General features: G+C 39.5%; 1 protein-coding gene across 9 annotated transcripts in view; it reads left to right on the top strand.

The window, feature by feature from the left end:
* LOC148423248 (transcription activator GLI2.L-like) overlaps nucleotides 1-19,296 on the top strand; it is a 144,722-nt gene that overhangs the window by 86,566 nt on the left and 38,860 nt on the right. For 4 of the 9 annotated variants that reach the window (XM_088414566.1, XM_088414561.1, XM_088414565.1 and 1 more), the window contains 3 exons: nucleotides 2,177-2,320; nucleotides 4,245-4,378; nucleotides 16,009-16,114. In XM_088414566.1, coding sequence (XP_088270692.1) covers nucleotides 4,270-4,378; nucleotides 16,009-16,114 — 215 coding nt within the window. In that variant the 5' untranslated portion in view covers nucleotides 2,177-2,320; nucleotides 4,245-4,269. Of the gene's footprint in view, nucleotides 1-2,176; nucleotides 2,321-4,244; nucleotides 4,379-16,008; nucleotides 16,115-19,296 lie in introns of those variants that run through there. The other 5 variants (XM_088414567.1, XM_088414564.1, XM_088414560.1 and 2 more) reach the window with 2 other exon arrangements.

Raw genomic sequence — 19,296 nt, 5'->3', positions numbered from 1 at the left:
AAATACATTTAAAAACTCAGCAGCAAAACTAACTAAACAAAACTAACTAACTAACTAAGTAAATGGAAACATCTTTACAATACAACAAAGGCAAAAATAACCCTACCTACAGAACAGCTGCACACAAATAATGCAAGCACATTAAACGTAACAAGCTGAAAAATGAGATGGACACCACACAACGGAAGAAGGCCATTAAGGGGCGGAACATTGTAACTCACGCCACAGAGTGCAAAAGATGAGAAAATGAGATTGGGTTAGGTCATCCACATCAGCTTTTTATTTCTGAATCTGTTTACTCCAATTCAAATGCAATATGTTAATCGCAATTTTTCTGATGTTATTTAGTAAAAGTAGCAATAATAAAAAATGACTAAAAATGGGTTTGGCATCCCCCTTGAACTCTTTCTGAACCTCATTACTTCAAATCCATCCATCCATCCACAGCCGCTTATTTTTACTATGTCACTGGTCAAACTGTCTTCAGACAGTAGGCGGGGGACACCCTTAACTGGTTGCCAGCCAATCACAAGGCACACAGAAACGAACGGCCACTCACAATCCCAAATACACTTAAGGGCAATTTGGAGTATCCAATACACCCACCATGAATGTTTTGTGGATTGTGGGAAGAAACCGGAGTACTACCCAGAGACCTACCACACGGGCATGGGGAGAACATGCAAACTCCACACAGGCAGGCCGGAGCCAGAACCGAACCGAATTTAAACCTCTGAATTGTTAGGTGGACGTGCTAACCAGTCTTCCATCGTGCTGCTTACTTCAAATCATCCTGTGTCTCTAATTTCACCAGGATAATACTATATTACTTTATGCCTAAAGAGTTCAATGCAGTGGGACCAATTAAAAATGATATTTTAGACAGCTCTCTTATGATACTTTTTTTCAAGGACAAGTGACGTCAGACCCACAGAAGACACAAATTTGACTGGGACGTCCATTAGTGACCAGTAGGCCACAGCAATGAGGTCCGAATGTCAGCATCACAGAGCGCAGTTTTGATTTTAAGTGTTAAACTATTTGCTCTTTTTGTACATTACAGCGCTTTGGTTGACTCTGCTTTTTTTTAAAATGTGCTTTACTATGTAAATAAAATTTGACTTGACTAAACTGCAGACATTTTCACACAGGAGTCTGAAACTAAATGATGTCCACCTACTTGCATGAGAGTTTGAATTGTTTTGCTCACAAGACAGGACCAAGTCATGTTTGTTCTTAGTAGAAAACGATCCTACAAAATCAAACAAGTAGCATGTTGCCGCATCACCAGTCTTTTCACACATACATGGTATTGACACAATGTGTGGCTAAAACAATCACTTTAACAATTGGAACAAAGGGAGCAATGTGAACTAAATACTTCAAAGTGAGAAACCCATGTGTGTTTAGGGAGTGAAGTTACAATGTTTACATTGAGAGAAAAATATGTCGGCAACCATATTAAAATAACCAAGTAAACATTAAATTGCTCTGCTTCAATTGTGTCAGAAAAACTCAAAACTAACCGATAAACCGTTAATATTTGTGTAAGTGGGAGAGGAAAACAACAAAAGATTCATGCATCGAGGCAAACAGTCCATAACAGGAAATATTCAGAAACAAGTTTTAAATATTGAACATCCTCTCACCAATTTACAATTTTCTTGCCGCAATTATGTTGTGAACATTAGCTTGTCCCATCATCATTTTGCCACAGTTTTTACAATGGATACCCTTTCCAAGGCAACCCATTTTCTCTTTTTATGTGGGCTTGGGACCAACCAAGGCTGGAATTGGACCACTCATAGGGAATTTAACCCATGCTATCTGCACAAGAGACAGCAGCGTGTATACCTCTACACCAGTGGTTCCCAACCCCCGGTCCTCGGACCGGTACCGGTCCGTGGATCAACTGGTACTGGGCCGCGTGGGGTGCAACTGAAATAATGTTTTGGAGATGATTTAGTTTAATAGTACACGCACACCAAACGCGAACGAGGCGAAAAATCGGAGCGTTTTATATTGTAGTCAATGGAGTTCGCGTGACTGGACGCGAATGCACGTCGGGCGACGCGATGGACGCGAATGGAGTGACGCGTGGTCACGAGAAGTGAAATTTCGCCTTTCGCCTGAAGTTAATTTTTTTTTTTTACTTTTTCCGCGTTTCGCGTCGCAGGGGGCAGGAATGAATAGTGGCGGCTGCTTTGCGGTCACCAGGAGCGATCCAACACGGCCAGCTGAGCTTTCAATACAAAACAGAGCCAAGCAAGAGCATTCACCTGGCTTGTCGAAAGGCGGAAGCGAGAACTTGGGACAACTGGTATGTGCAGCGTTTGCTTCAATTCACAGCTGTTGAACCGTAGTTACTGTGCTATGCTAACCATAGCGCAGCATTGTCAGCGCAATATTTAGCAGCCAGCCCCCCCTCCCCGTCCACAATATCACCGTTGGCCTCTGGCATACATACATAGTGAGATAGTGAGAAGGATGATGTGGCTTTTAGAGCAGCCAGCCCCCCCCGGTCCACAATCAATGTAAGGCGTTGACCGGTCCGTGGTGATCAAAAGGTTGGGGACCACTGCTCTACACTACCAGTATTTACAGCTGTAAATATAACATACCGTATTTTCCGCACTATAAGGCGCACCAGATTATAAGGCGCACCATCAATGAATGGCCGAGTTCCTAAAAAATGTACAAGGCGCACCGGATTGTAAGGCGAACATATTGGAACCATAGTACTGGCTGGGGTTGCATTATGCATCCACTAGATAGAGTTGCGTTATGCAGCCATTAGATGGTGCTTCACTAAAGGTAATGTTTTAAAAACAATCAGCAAAGTCATCAAACTTTATTAATAGAATATAAACTTTATTCATACAATATAAGCGTTGTATGGATATTATACTACGAAATATTTGTTATTAAAAAAAAATCTGAAAAAACAGAGAATGTATTATTGGTAATTGCTATATAATTACTAAACAGGAGCCGCAGAGCGCAGAATAGATCCAGATCACGCCATGCATTTGCGAACGCGTGGCGCCGCAATCCTTCTGATTTTCCCCATGGCATGCATTATACATTTTTGACCAGCTATTTAGATATAGAGCACACAGAAGTTATGAATAAACGAATGTCAGAAATTTAAACGACAAACATGCAACGGTATGAGTGAGGAGCCAAGCACAGGCGAACGCGTGGCGCCGCCATCTTTTTTGTTTTTTCCTCGGCATGCGTCACATATTTTCAACCCGCTATTTTGTTATGGAGCACAAAGAACTCAGGGAAGTTTAAAGGACAAACACGCAACGGTATGAGTGAGGAGCCAAGCGCAGGTGAAGGCATGTCGCCGCCGTCTTTTTAATTTTCTCCTTGGCATGCATTATATATTTTTTACCAGCTATTTAGATATGGAGCACAAAGAAGTTATGACTAAATGAATGTCAGGGAAATTTAAACGACAAACATGCAACGGTATGAGTGTGGCGCCGCCGTCCTTTTAATTTTTTCCTTGGCATGCATTATATATTTTTGACCCGCTATTTCAATATGGAGCACAAAGAATTTATGAATAAATGAATTTCAAGGAAATTTAAATGTCAAACATGCAACAGTATGAGTGTGGCGTCGCCGTCTTTTTAATATTTTCCTCTGCATGCATGATATATTTTAACCCGCTATTTCATTATGGAGCACAAAGAAATTATGAATAAACGAAAGTCAGGGAAATTTAACCAAGAAACATGCAACGGTATGAGTGAGGAGCCAAGCGCAGGTGAAGGCGTGGCGCCGCAGTCTTTTTAAATTTTTCCTCAGCATGCATTATTTATTTTTGACCCGCTATTTCGATATGGAGCACAAAGAAGTTATGAATAAATGAAAGTCAGGGAAATTTAAACGATAACTTTGAGTGTGGTGCCACACACTCTTAAGTCCTCAAAAAAAAAAAAAATTGGGTTGGGCCTGCAAATTTAAGTTAATCGTGCTGGGCCGAGTCTGCTTTAATACCCTCGGGCCAGGTCGGTTTGAACTGGATTTTTTTATGCATAAACTATAATTTATGCAGTCAACACATGATATGATCCATATATAAGGCGCACCGAATTATAAGGCGCACGTCAGCTTTAAAAAAAAAAAAAAAAAAAATCGGGCTTTTGGGTGCGCCTTATGGTGCGGAAAATATGATATATTTTTCCTTGCACACTCAATACCAAAGCAGAATTGTTCTTATTTCTGTTCAGGTTGTTGGACATTAAAAGAAGCAGCATGGAGACATCAGCTCCAGCTGCTACTGAAAAGAAGGCGTGCAAGACTTCTGGTTTGGATGGAAGCAGTTTCTCAGAAATTCCAAAGAAGCCTTCTTCCACCTCCAGAGGTACAATATTTTACCAAACATTTCATGTTTTAAGACTTTTGTTTAGAAATTAAATGGGGCAACGAATTTTGTTTTCTCTTTGTCAGAAAAAAAGAATTAAATAGAAAACTTGGCAGTTGTACTGCAGTTCCATACACTAAAATGGTGTACATTTCTATCTTCTAATTAGGATCATTTTCCACAGTGCAAGTGTAATGTAAAACATGAAGACTCACAAAAGCAATTGGGTGGTACACGAAAAGCATGCATCTTTAGAGACGTCAGAGCGGAGGTGATGTAAAAATGCTATTATGGTCGAAAGACCTGTTCTCACTTCTCGAGTATACATTTCATGAATTACTAAATAAAAGGCTGGTATCGCAGTGAACGACATGGCATATCAGAGGCCGCTGATGAAATCAGAGAAAGGGAAAAGGCCTTTGAAATGCAAACAAGATGTCATATGATATTGTGGTATTAGGTTTTTTTTTTTCTTAATGATGATCTTGGTGGTCTGCCACAAGATGAGCCATGAGTATCAATTGTTTCGGGATGCAGGGTTGAAACTAGGACGTTTCAGTGCACCATTTCTGGCATCTCTACAAAGAGTCTACAAGTATTTTCGAGTCAGCAAAGAAAATATCTAACAAGCTTGGAGACAAATTATTCATATATATGACCATAGCAAGTTGTGTAGCTGGGTTAACACTTAATTATGTTGCGCCACTGACAAGAATTAATGCTCACTTATCACCAACTATTTGAGATGAGAGGTAATATTGAGTAGTAGGTTGGGTTCAAGTCGCAAAATAAACATTGTAAAAAGATGGGAACAACTGCATTCATGAGCAAAACAATGATAAAAAGACTTCATGAGGTCGCAGGACCTTGTTAAAGCCTATGATGTACCAATGTTATAAATTACTAAGTGCTTCTGGTGGACCCAGCTTCAAGACTTTGAACCCCCTCAGGGAGACACAGAGGCATCATCTAAGCATGCATGGGCAAATCATTCATCCTATCATAAAACTATCATAAAACTGATTTAAACACTCAGGGGAAACAAGAAAGTACAACATTTGATTGTGTTGTCATTTAGTTTATTTTTTATATGAGCCGTTTTTTAAAGGAAAATAGAGCAAATGTCAAGAGTCCCTTTTAAGAAGACAAGCATTCTTCTTAAAGGGGCATTATTTAGGTCAGTTGTGTTTGGGAATATCAAGATCACACTACAGAGACTACATAGGGGAGAAAAAAACAGAAACATTCAAATCTTATGAAATCACTTAATTGTGTGTGTGTTTTAATTTGTTTTTAGTTAACACTCATATTGTTTTAGGTTTGAAGAGAAATACTTTATTCTCTTTGAGCTGTTCAATGACTTGGAGCAATAAGACATGTTGTTCATGTGTACATGTGGCCTCTTGTACAGAATATCTGTCGAGGCACAGATAAAGTAGGGGAATGAGAGCGCTTTGAGTTGCAAGTACAAAACTTGCAGGTTCGGGTTACTTCTAACCTCTATAGGATAAGAATCCAACTGCTTTCTTAACGCCGAGTTAATGGTTCTAAATGGACCGGAGAATTTGGTGTTAAGCCTGCATCTTTCTCATAGCTACAGGGCTCGTTTCCACACAATTGTTGCTCGAAACCTGACACCAAATCCCCAGAATTTACAAGCCCGCATTAACCTGAGCTTTAAGTATCTCAAAGTAACATGTGTTCAGATAGGTTGCCTGCTTCCAGGACCGTAAAAAATCCAACCATTTCTCTAAAGGGAAAACTGTGAAAACCATGCCCCTTCTTCTTTACTTTACAACAAATACATCTTGTGTGCTCCTGTGTATTGTGTTACCTTTTAGTTCTGTTTCTAATACAGCGGCTATGGCTTGTTTTACAGGGTTATTATATCTCCAGTATTTACAAGCATTATGGATTTCAACTGATTCTTTGGTTATTGTCTAAGTAGTGAGTACTATAAAAGGACTGTCACTTCGCAGCAGCACATGATGCACCGTAACACAACCATGCCCTGACCTAATATTGAGTCTGAAGCGCACATCTGCCAGGAGCGTCGGCACTGGCAAGGAGGCAGGGCAAATCTAATAAAAAAGAGAGGCAGCAAGGACATACTGTATGCTTTAGTACTCATTGTCGATTAGTGTTACTATCTCTGTTTATTCATTTTGGCAATAAGTATTAATTAAATTAATTTTAGGACTATGTATTGAGCTTTGTAATGATTATTTTATTAACATGCTGTAATGTTATTTTGTTTGTGTACTTAATATTTATTTTCTATTCTGCTGAAGTATTTTTTTCCTATTTTAAATACTTTTACAATGTGCTACTCGCAAGGAAGAAGAAACAGAGGACTAATAGACCTTGACCACTTGCCAGTGTACCAGAGGATGCCAGCCTTTGGCCGGATCACCCTGTGTTGCAATGGAGAGCATAGAACACTTGCAAAGAATGGGTCCTCACCCAACAGTGCTGCTTAAAAAAAAGTAAAAATTTTAGGCATGAAGGAGGAGGCTCATATGTCTTTAAACAGAAACAAACAAAACCGCTTTCGCTCAGTGTGCATGCTCCCACTGCAGGTGAAACTATATTTTTCCAGAGGTAACTACATTTATAACACCGGATTAGACCCGCATTTGTGTCTCTCAAATTTAACTCAGGTGGACAAAAAAAATTCTTCATTGTCTTGAAGTGTCCCAGACAGCAGAATTGTTTCCAATACACAGACGAGGTACAGCATGTGAATACCACTCAGTATCAGCCAGGACACAGTACGTTTGTCCACAACACATCTGAGTGGTCAAAAGCGGGCTGCATTCATGTAATCTGATCTGCTCACTACGATGACCAGGTCGCCCAGTTTAAATTTGTTGTGAATAGTTCCTGATGATATTTTGTTGCATATTTGATTTTCAGCAAAATTGTGTTTTTGAAAATGTGGTCACCCTTCTCTTACTTCAACAACATGATGGCATATAGGTGTAACAGTGATGAATGATGATGAAAAGCCTAATCATGACTGCTGCTCACAGTGGAGTGCTGCTTTTGAGATAAAGAGTGTAGTGTTAATCATGGATCATGGCTGCATTTCAAATGCAGCTTGGGCGCTTAAGTGTGTTTCTCTGAAGGGTGCGCTGGACCAGGTCACGGCCTCCTTGGCAAAGAAAAATGTCCCAGAGAAAGACAAAAAAAAAAAAAAAAAAAAAAAAACCATCAACGCCCTCCACCCCACTCCTTGCTTTATCCAAAGGCCTACTCCAAAATGATAGCCACTAATCTTCCTGAGAAAGAGTTGTGCCTTTCTTTCCTGTGCTCTTAAATGAGGCTCTTATGCTACTGTGGTCTTAGCAGACTATGAGAGGTAGAGAAATGGGCCGAGGGCTCAGAGGTCAGCATTATGAAGAAATGACCGCACACTAGCAAGATGCTTTTGCCCTTTTTGGTTTTAACTTCTTGGCTCTCAAGCTTTGTTAAAAGAGTCAGCAAATTCCTCGTCTGAGGCTTCAGCGTTCACTGAAAAAAAAAAGAGAAGAAAAAAAAGTTTTTTCAAATCGCTCAGACTACAAAATTTATTAGGATATGTTAGAGACATATTAGACGAATTGTTCACAAAAGGAATGATATCGATGACATACATCCATTGATTGCTTAAGTCACCAAAAAAATCTGTATATTTAATTTAGTCCAGATTTACAATTCTTTTCAATTCCTAATAGAATTTAGCAATAGATTTTTAATTCTTGCTGTCAACAATTGACTGCCATTGTAAAATAATTAAGAAAGATTGGTATTTCAATAAATGAAGATTGATCCTTCATTTGTAACTATATAATCACAGACCCAACTTTGTGAAGTCACTTTCAGCCTCTGTTCATCGGTGCTGTGTAGTCAGACTGTAATCAAATGGTCTGCTCATGTATAGGCAGATTGTAATCAAACAAATAGATATTTTGAATGCTGCAGTCTCAGATGCTTCACTTAAGTTCTGATATTTACTTTCAATCACTATTTCACTTCCCTCCCATAGAACCACTCAATCTCAATGTTGTAATAATAATAATAATAATAATAATAATAATAATTATTATTATTATTATTATTATTATTAATAATATAATTATTATTATTATTGATGTTATTAAAGCAAAATGCAGTTAATTTTTGTTTTGATTGATAAATTTTACGGAGAAGACTTAGTGCTATGATACCGGTGGTGGACCGTCGGGGCCACCAAGGCTTTCTGTGCTGGCCCAACATAACCTGACATTATCATAACTATAATAAACTATAAGAATTATAATAACTATGAAAAATTCAATTTCATTTTATATTTATTTTTAATAAATACATAAATTTAATATATATATATATATATATATATATATATATAAATTTTATATATATATATATATATATATATATATATATATATATATATATATATATATAGATATATAGATATATAGAGTGAAAAACGGAAGGAAGGAATGTTGTGAAGACTTTGCAAACTTTATCTGTTAGACATGGCTTCTAAAATTGCAAGTGGCGGTAAAGGAAGAAGTAAGGGGATGATGACAATAGAAACCAAGCAGGAGATAATAAAAAAAAAATACGAAGGAGGCGCACGCATGGTTAACCTTGCTCGTGAGTATGGACGGAACCGCTCGGCAATCTTCTAAGGGCAAGACTTTCCTTGCCGGGGGACGGACCTCGCTCGACAACAAAATGGAGAGGCTTCTTCTATTATGGATTAAAGAGAAGGAAATCGCTGGTGATATGTTTTAGTTTGAGAAATGTTCTTGTTTGAGAAAATAAATAAATAAATTCTGCAGGTTGGTCTCTGCTCACCTCCGTCTCCACTCAGCTCAAGTCACGTCGCCCCAGAGGAAAATGTCATTTATCCTTTATATGTCCATGTTAATCAAATTAACTGTACAGTAGTTAATTGTGCTAATTTTAAATATGTGTGTAAATTCGTGGTGGGATTTTATATGATATCACTACGCGTTGCCTGTCAATGTGTACGAACATTTGACTTCACTTTGCTACATCAACGAAATCATCTGCTCAAATATGACATGATAACGCTGATATGCTATTGCTCTTACAATGTCACAGTCACTGTTTCAGTCACGGTGTCAGTCGCGGAGATGCCGATATGCTATTGGTCGAACGCCTTCATCTAGCTTGACGGCACAGCTGGTCAGAACGGAAGGAAGGAGAGAAAATCAGTCAAAAACGGAAGGAAGGAATGTGAAGACTTTGCAAACTTTATCTGTTAGACATGGCTTCTAAAATTGCTAGTGGCGGTAAAGGAAGAAGTAAGAGGATGATGACAATAGAAACAAAGCAGGAGATAATAAAAAAAAATACGAAGGAGGCGCAGGCATGGTTAACCTTGCTCGTGAGTATGGCCGTAACTGCTCGGCAATCTTCTAAGGGCAAGACTTTCCTTGCCGGGGGACGGACCTCGATCGACAACAAAATTGAGAGGCTTCTTCTATTATGGATTAAAGAGAAGGAAATCGCCGGTGATATGTTCTAGTTTGAGAAAAGTTCCCGTTTAAGAAAATAAATAAATAAATTCTGCGGGTTGGTCTCTGCTCCCCTCCGCCTCCACCCAGCTCAAGTCACGTCGCCCCAAAGGTAAATGTCATTTTTCCTTTGTATGTGTTATTTAATTTAACTGTATAGTAGATTATGTTACTCATTTTTATTATGTGTATAAAGTCGGGATGTTTTTACCTAAGGTTTTTGCACGCGTTGCACGCATTCACTAATTAACATAGGTTTGGAATGCCCGTCATACGAGCAGTTCAAGTTACGAGCGTAGCCGCTGAACAGATTAAGTTCATAACACGGGGGCCCACTGTGTGTATATATATATATATATATATATATAGATATATATATATATATATATATATATATATATATATATATATATACAGTCGGCCCCCGGCTTACGAGCATCCTGATTTACGAACAATTCGCCTTACGAGCGTGGATCAGGGAGATTTTTGTCCTCCGCTTACGAACAAACCTCTCGCCTTACGAGCAATTCGACATGCCGGCCATTGAGTATGTGAAAATGTTCTCGTTTAATTGCGTCAACTAAATCAACAGTAGCGATTTCAACAATCATCAGTAGATACTTGTGGAAGTAACGTGAACGCTATTGGTCTTACAACGTCACACTGACTGTCTCACTCACGGTGTCTAAATATATTACCATTTAAGTGTAGTGTTTGTACAGCTAAAGGGAAAAACAGCTGACATGAAATTAAATGTGCCGATTGCAGGACAAAGAATTGTCATTGGTTTAAATGTGTGTTTTTTTTAAATTAATTGTCAATACATTCCAACCGTTTACAAAAAAAAGTGTGAATAATTATCAGTCAGTCACGGAGATGCGAATATGCTATTGGTCGATTAAGGTCACCCGGTCTCACTCACGGAGATGCTATTGGCCGGCGTCACACGTCAATCACAGAAATGCCGATATGCTATTGGCCGAACGCCTTTATCTAGCTTGATGGGACAGGATGGAAGGAAGGAGAGAAAATTAGTGAAAAACGGAATGTTGTGAAGACTTTGCAAACTTTATCTGTTAGACATAGCTTCTAAAATTACTAGCAGCGGTAAAGAAAGAAATAAGAGGATGATGTTTTAGTATCTGCTTGATTTGCACCCTGACTGAAAGAGTTACTGCAACACTGTAAGACCAATAGCATATCTATCACCGTGTTAACTTTGAGCGTTAGACTCTGCCCCCCTCTGTTTACACCCTGCTCAAGTCTCGTCGTTTCAAAGGTAAAAGCTATTTATCCATTGTATTTATTAAATAATGTAAGTGTACAGCAGATTATGTCACTCAATTTTAATATATGTATACAGTGTGTCGATTTTACCTAAGGCTTCGGCGCGCGTTGAACGCATTCACGAATTAACATGGGTTTGAATTGCCCGCCATACGAGCAATTCGAGATACGAGCGTAGCCGCTGAACGGATTAAGTTCGTAACCCGGGGGCCCACTGTATATATATATATATATATATATATATATATATATATATATATATATATATATATATATATATATATATATATATCAGTAGCATTATCAAATGCTACTTTCACGGAGCGTACTGACTTTAAGAGGTGGTCAACTCAAGCCCCGTCTCCACCTACGCTATCTAACCTACTTTGCTCTACTCTACTCAACAAAAGCACAGTTCCACAATCTCCCCGGCTCTACTCTATCCTACCCACTTCTTCCAGTACCCCTTGCGTTGTGGGGCCACAGAAAAGTAGCCCGGGTAGAAAAGGTGACTTAAATAATTGGAAGGCATTAATTGGTCCAAGACAGAACGTCATTGACTTTTAAGTTTTATGTATATAATGTTGAGTTATACTCTGCAAAGTTATATATTAATACCGACGGTTGAACAGGGATATCTCATGTGACGTGTTTTTAAAAACAAACTCATATATATATATATATATATATATATATATATATATATATATATATATATATATATATATATATATATATATATATATATATTTTTAAAAACACGTCACATGAGATATCCCTGTTCAACCGTCGGTATTAATATATAACTTTGCAGAGTATAACTCAACATTATATACATAAAACTTAAAAGTCAATGACGTTCTGTCTTGGACCAATTAATGCCTTCCAATTATTTAAGTCACCTTTTCTACCCGGGCTACTTTTCTGTGGCCCCACAACGCAAGGGGTACTGGAAGAAGTGGGTAGGATAGAGTAGAGCCGGGGAGATTGTGGAACTGTGCTTTTGTTGAGTAGAGTAGAGCAAAGTAGGTTAGATAGCGTAGGTGGAGACGGGGCTTGAGTTGACCACCTCTTAAAGTCAGTACGCTCCGTGAAAGTAGCATTTGATAATTTGATCACTACACGCATGCACACGTTTACACAAACATAGTTGTTCAGTGTCTTGCGCCCTCTGTGTGTGTGTGCGTGTGCGTGTTTGTGTCTCTTTCTCTCTCTCTCTCTCTCTCTCTCTCTCTCCCCCTCTCTCTCTCCCCCTCTCTCTCTCCATCGCTCAAGTAACTGAAGCGCGTAGCTTACTCGCAATGTTGCCTGCTCATTTTTGAAAGCCAAAAACTTTCCAGACAGCCGATTTGGTTTGTTTGGAATGGGGGAAGAGTTCGATTAGTTGGCCTTGTTATACACACTCCAGCTCAATAGACTGCTCGCGTCCTACCTCGAGCAATATCACATAAAACGCCCCGTGAAAGTAGCAAGTAGCAGCAAGTAGCAGTAAAAAACGTATTGGTTTTGACAGATCAGACAGATAAATGAAACAAAACTCCAATTTAGCTCCTATTTTTAAGATCGGGGGCTTGGTGGCCATAAAAAAAAATCTGGGGTTTCCTGAATTTACTGGCCGGTCAAAATACATTATTTAACAGTCCTGGCTTGTGATTTTGTTTTCACCTTTGGTGCCTCACAGTTTACGTGTACCATGATGGCGATTAGCAAACCTCTGTCACCATTTAAAGTGGGAGATTTACTGTACATCGTCAATGGCTGACTAATGTTTTTTTCCCATTGTATAGTATGTAAATTTGGGATATTCACAGGGACATGCATTTACACACTTAATTAATCATTGGTTAGACATACCACTGGATGACTCTACTTATCTTTTGTCCGATTGATGAGAAACAAAACTTTTTTAAGGCACAACAACAACAGAAAAAAAAAAAAAACATTTTCTGTGTATGTTGTGCATGTTGTTTGTTATTTTGTGTTAGAGTGTGTGCACGGGCTTATGCAACCATGTGAGAATTGTGTATTATAGCCATTGGCACTGGGCTGTGTAGTTAGGAATGCTGCCAATTTTTCCCTCCTGGAATTTCCTGTCTGAATTGAGCACCCCCACCTCTAGTACTAATTTTCTGGTCTATGCGTCCCCTCTCTCGCTCTCTCTCTCAAATACATGATCAAAGCAACTGGAATCACAAGAGATATGACAACATTTCTGCATGTGCTGTCGATACTTAGCGACATATGCTGATTGGATTGCATGTGTAGTCATTTCTCTTATTCTTTTTCCGAGAACCAGGAAGGTTCTCACAGTGGGATTCGTTACCCAGGGTCTCACCAATACTTAAAGATAAAACAACGACGAATGCACACCAGCGCCCACTGCTTGCGTTCCCGATTTGCCTCGATGCGCCGCGCAGCTTCACGCATTCCTATTATTCCTTGGGAAGTCAAACTACGCATGTGCGGGGATCATCAACTTGGTCATTTGTGGAAAGTTTGCTTGGATAACACATGATTGCATTAGCGTAAAAAGGGCTTCTCAGGTCTCCGAGGCAACTCTACACGGGTACCATTCACTGTGAAGCCGTGAATGCCGTGCTAAAACAGCGCATGGTCAAATCCTCTCTCGTTTTTTTCTTCTTTCAGCACAAGTCTAGCAGTCTCCCTCCTCTCTTCCGCGCACGACAATCAAATACGCTAACACATTAATTCAAAACAAAAACAAGTGTGAATAAATGAAAACACAATACATACAAATGCTTCATTTACAATGAATGAGTACGCACATACAACGTTCGTTTTAACTTTGAAGTGAATTAATTGAATCGTGACCCAAACAGGAATATATATACAGTGGACCCCTGTGTTACAGCGTCCCTGGTTTACGTTTTTTCATGTTGTGATGTGAAATACTGAGTATTTTCGTCGCCTCTTTACGGTATTTTCCTGGCTTTGCGACAAAAACAACTGTCATGACCCTAGTAGGTTGGCTGTATTTGTGTTGTTTTGCCTCAATCTGCTGGTGTTTTTAAGTAATAGCACTTATTTACTATTGCCGTCAAACTGCTTCCACGCAACGCGTCATTACAATGCTGGTCTGATATTGGTTGGCGTCTCCTCACGGAGATGCTGGTCTGCCATTGGTTGGCATCACTCATTTCAAAATGGTGGAAGGAAAAAGCTTTGTTCGATTGTGAGTGGTTACAAAACCATATTCATAGTGCATTTACTGCTTGATTCAAAGTTGAAAGGGTAGTCATGGGTCCCAATATTGCTAAAGTAAGAAGATGATTGGAGATAAACCTTATTAGGGAATATGGGCATAACAAGAGGCACTCAAAGATAAATAAATCCTTTCAATATTTTTTATTTATGATGTGTTCTGATTGTATACATGTATGTTATATATACATTGCATTTACTATACTATTTTGGTTCCAATTTTTAATGTACGTACAATTGTGATGTTTTTACTTGGGGTTCAAAACGCATTAGCGATTTAACATACGTAGTTTTGGATTGCTCGCCATACGGTGAATTCGCCTTACGAGCCCAATCGCGGAACGGATTAATCTCGTAACACGGGGGCCCACTGTATTTGTAAACGTGAGTGCCAATTAACAGGAGGAAAGCGTTTGCTCCTTTTATCGCAATGGCACAGACAAGCAGAAGCTTTAGTTTGCTTTTGGCTTCATTCAATCCGCAAAGGAGACCACAATTTTGCTTTTATAGACCACGTTCTTTTTCCTGTTTGGTGCTTTCTAAACTGTGGAATTGACGCGGCAGCGTCCACGGCGGACCGGATTTTTCAAGTCTTGCGTAGTAAAGTTGGCGGACGGGAGTGGAGCGTGGCGGATGCTTTGGAATCACTCTCATTGGTTAACATGGGAGAGTCGTGCTACGGCACAATGCAATGCAACGCAACGGAGCGGACCGGAGCATGGCGGATGTGGTGGAATCGCCATGTAACTAAACAAAGAAAAATAAAACAGATTGCCATCATTACTTTAAGTAAGTAATGTGAAGAGCAGCAGCCCTTTATTGATTGCGCACTTATGCATAACCCCACCCACACCCCCAAAAGTAGGTCACATCAATTAAAGACATTTAACTGTTGTCTTTGGTAATAAATTGTAATAGTTGTCCAATAGGTCTGTCGCCTATGTTTTATCCTGACCTGCACAATACATGTGATGGGCCCACTCTCATTGAAGAAACAAGAAATTCTATAATCTTTTTTCCTGCCTTTTGTTTGTATTTTCTGTCATCTACTAGAGCGATCAGTTGAAAATTGATATATTATACCTATCTACTCCTCCTATATCATGGAAAAAAAGTTCATACATTAAGAAACATGCTAAAGCAGTACATTTTTGTCTCCTAGTGTATTTAAAATTCTAAGAAGATTAGAACCCTCCTACAACTGAACTCTAAACAATAGACTCTCCTTCACTGCTGGTGTAATGACAACAATAATGAAGATCAGCTGTGTGTTGGTCTAATGTGGATTCTTGTAGGCCTACAGATCAGTTTATGGCAGGAAATTGGGTTCGTCTCACACATAAAAACACGTTCATTGTTCTATAAAATCCATGTTAGTATTATTGGATATAAAAAGCCAATAATTAACTAGCTCTTCAGGCATTCGGCAATGGCAGTATAGAAGGTATCAAGTACGTATGGGTTTATGGGAACTTTAAAATGGTAGTTATGTGTCGTGCTGTGATGAAGACACCTCCCAGGATCTTGTCTAATTTGTTTTCTTATTGCAAGTGTTTGTTTTCTTTTTAATGGTGTATTTATGTATAGGTGCCCACCATATCTTCCCAACATTTCACACACCCATCCCAATTGACATGAGACACCATGAAGGACGCTACCATTATGAACCCCAACCCCTGCAAACCATGCACGGGTAAGTTTTTTTCAAATCTTTTCACACTGCTCATCAAAAACTCTTTTCCACCAGCTTCATTCTGACTCCATTTTCTGTGTGAAAACTACAGATACAGAATGCACTCTTAAAGTCAACCTACATATGTAGGCTTAGTGGCTTGTCATCGGGGCTTTCAAGTCATTCTCGAGGGCCTTAACATAATCAAAATCAAAGACCTGTGTTTAAAAAGGTGTATAAATTTGGTCAGATTTCAGGTTTATCATGTTGCAATAACATCATAAAAATCTCTAGGCCTTCATATTCAGGAACAATTGAAACAACACAAAAACTGTTTTTATTTTTTGCTCCTTCTCAGTATCCAGGCACCTTTACGCAGTCTTTTATAAGGGGATTGTTGCAGTGAGAACATGAATGCAGGACAACCAGAGATATAACAACATGGTGATAGGCCCTGGTGCCAAAACGTTTTTCATGTCACCAGACACCTTGCACTAAGCATAAGCGCATTTGTGCAAACACGCTCAGAGCCATATGAAAGAACTGCTACTTGTCACCAAGGATTTTTGCGGACCTCCAATCACGATATTGTAATTTTTTTTTAAATATTAAAAATACCACAAAATTGTTCCAATATATTATTCAGTTTTACAACCTGTGAAAGTGTTTCTACATATGCAAAAAGCTGATGGCATCACCAAAATACAATTAATGGCTTTGCCATTGTTGGAATTTTATTTCTAAATCAACATAAACTCAAGTTAGTAATCTGACTCCAATTTGTGACCTTACCCAACTGCCACTCATCCAACAATTTGCGCGCTCGTTCTGCAATAGAAAGGTATCAGGAAGCCGGCATTTTCACACACGAGTGGATTTATTCCAAACACACAGATCTAATACAAGTACCTGGGTCTCGGGTCCCTCTTAATACAGCCCTGTACGCCTCTGTTGCCACCAGCAGACGTACTCTCCATCCGAGTTGCCCAGCAATGAGTTATACTACACAATATGCAAATGGCACATCAACAAAGGCATCCTGGCATTATTTTATTGGCTATGTGTATACTGCAGTTAACTTTAGCTTGCTTTCATTGGTCTTTCTTCCCCTGCAGAATCGCTTGCTTACTCCTCCTGGTTGTAGTTTTCCTCAAAGTTGTTTTCCACCAGGTGCCAAGGTCATCTCGTCCCCGCGACTAGCACCGTTTGCTCTGAAACATTCAATTCTTACACTACCTTGCACCCCATATTGTTTTGTTCACTTTACAGTCTCACACTCTCATACACAGAATGTAGCAACATCTAATGAACTACTTTAAGCTCAAACTCTTAGATTCCTTTACCATATAGATTTAAATCCCACCAATTTTACTTGTAGTTAGCATATCCGCCTCACATTGCAGACTCCCAAGTTCAAATTCAGCCCGCTCCAAGCCTTCCTGTGTGAACTTTGCATGTTCTCCTGAGGCCCCCTGGGTTCTCTCCCACATTCCAAAAACATGCATGGCATCCAAATCTATTCTATACAAAATAATTATTCTTGAAAGCTATTGTAATATTCCTGTTAGTGAACTACAATAGAATTGGACATTTTATATACAGTGAACCCTCGCTACTTTGCGGGTCCAGTATCGTGGATTTGCCACATTGCTGATTTTTTTTTCTATTACGTGGATTCACCACGTCACAATTTTTTTTTCATTACGCGGATTCACGACTTAAGGATTTTTTTCTTTCATTACACATTGAACTTTTGCAATAGCTCCCAAGCGTGCTGCTCCTGCGAAGGCTTGTACTGAGCCTAAACGGCAACAAAAAATTATGACAATTGCTGAGAATTGCTGATATTTCATTAAGGTAGAAGATACTTGGCCGTGCCCCGCCATTTGGGAGTGAATGAATCCACTGTTCGCTACATTAAGGACGAGGCGAACATTAGAAGACGGCTGCCATCCCCTTTGGCAATTCAGCAAAGCGAGTTGTAACGGCGCGTAATCAAATCGTCCATATGGAAGCTGCTTTAGCAATCTGGATTGCTGACTGCCGACGAAAGAAGCCCTTTCTTTTGAATTCTGCTAATATGACCACAGCTGTGCAAGACTTCAAAGGAAAAGGGGAACAGTTCTGTTGGAAATTCTTCATTGCCGCTGGGTTGATGTGCATGAGGGTGAATTGCATCCGTGTCTGTGCAAGCAGGGGCAGGTCCTTTGTGTGCTCTGGTTGGAGCAGGCATGTTACGGAACAGCTGAGCGAGGTCCTACAACGTTGAGTGGGTGGATGGTTTAAATTGTATTGGCAGGCGATGACGGCGCAAATTCTCCCAAAGTATTCACCGTTGAAGAAAAAGTGTGCATTAATGGAAACACGGTTCGGTTTATTGTTTCGGAGTTGCCACGTTCAGTTGTCGAGTTGTAAGCAAAATAAAAGTCACGTTGTTGAGCCATATGAGTCAGACCGCTCTTTGCTCCGAGCTGCTTTGCGAATGAGGTGCTCCAGCGCAGCCTACGCACTCTCTCTATCTCTCTCTCCCCAGCAAGTTCACTACTGTACAGTGTATAAGGTTTAATAATATAATATTTAAGTAAATATGTGTACTGCAGTAATATTTGTCTTAAATAATATGGAGAGCATGAAAACTTTTCACGTTTAAAAAAAAAAAATCTTTTTTTTGATTTCTTTAATTTTTTTTGTGTAAAAATGGGGTCGCTACTTCACAGATTTTCAGCTATCGCGGCCGGTTCCGAAACATATCTACCGCGATAAACAAGGGTTCACTGCTTATTTGCATTTGTGTGTGTGCGCGTGTGCGTATGTGTGTGCGTGTGTGTGTGTGTGTGTGTGTGTGTGTGTGTGTGTTTTCTTCAACTGTCAGTAATGCTCTGGAGTTGTTGGCCAGCTTTGCCTCAATTCCTTAATTTGTGTGGGGCTCTTTAGTGGAGCCCCTCAAGCCTGAAAAACCTGTAACCACCTCACCACCGTGTGTGCTGAGGTAATCACCATACTCTCTTCCCACAATCTCAAGAGTGTGCAGTAGTTGGGAAAAAAAAGAAACTCCTGTTCATTTTACAGTTGACACTCATGCGGGTAAACAGTCCCGAGGAAAATAGTTGAAATATGTCCAAGGTTTTTGTGTGTAAGGGCTGTGGCCTAACCCATCCTACTAGTACACAAACAAATGTGGCCTCTCTTTCTATGCAATCTGT

The sequence above is a fragment of the Hippichthys cyanospilos genome, chromosome 5 (assembly GCF_059441005.1).
Source record: "Hippichthys cyanospilos isolate Australia breed blue-spotted pipefish chromosome 5, RoL_Hcya_1.0, whole genome shotgun sequence".
Taxonomy (NCBI): domain Eukaryota; kingdom Metazoa; phylum Chordata; class Actinopteri; order Syngnathiformes; family Syngnathidae; genus Hippichthys; species Hippichthys cyanospilos.
Note: the sequence above shows the minus strand (reverse complement) of the source record. Positions and strands in the feature narration are given on the sequence as shown.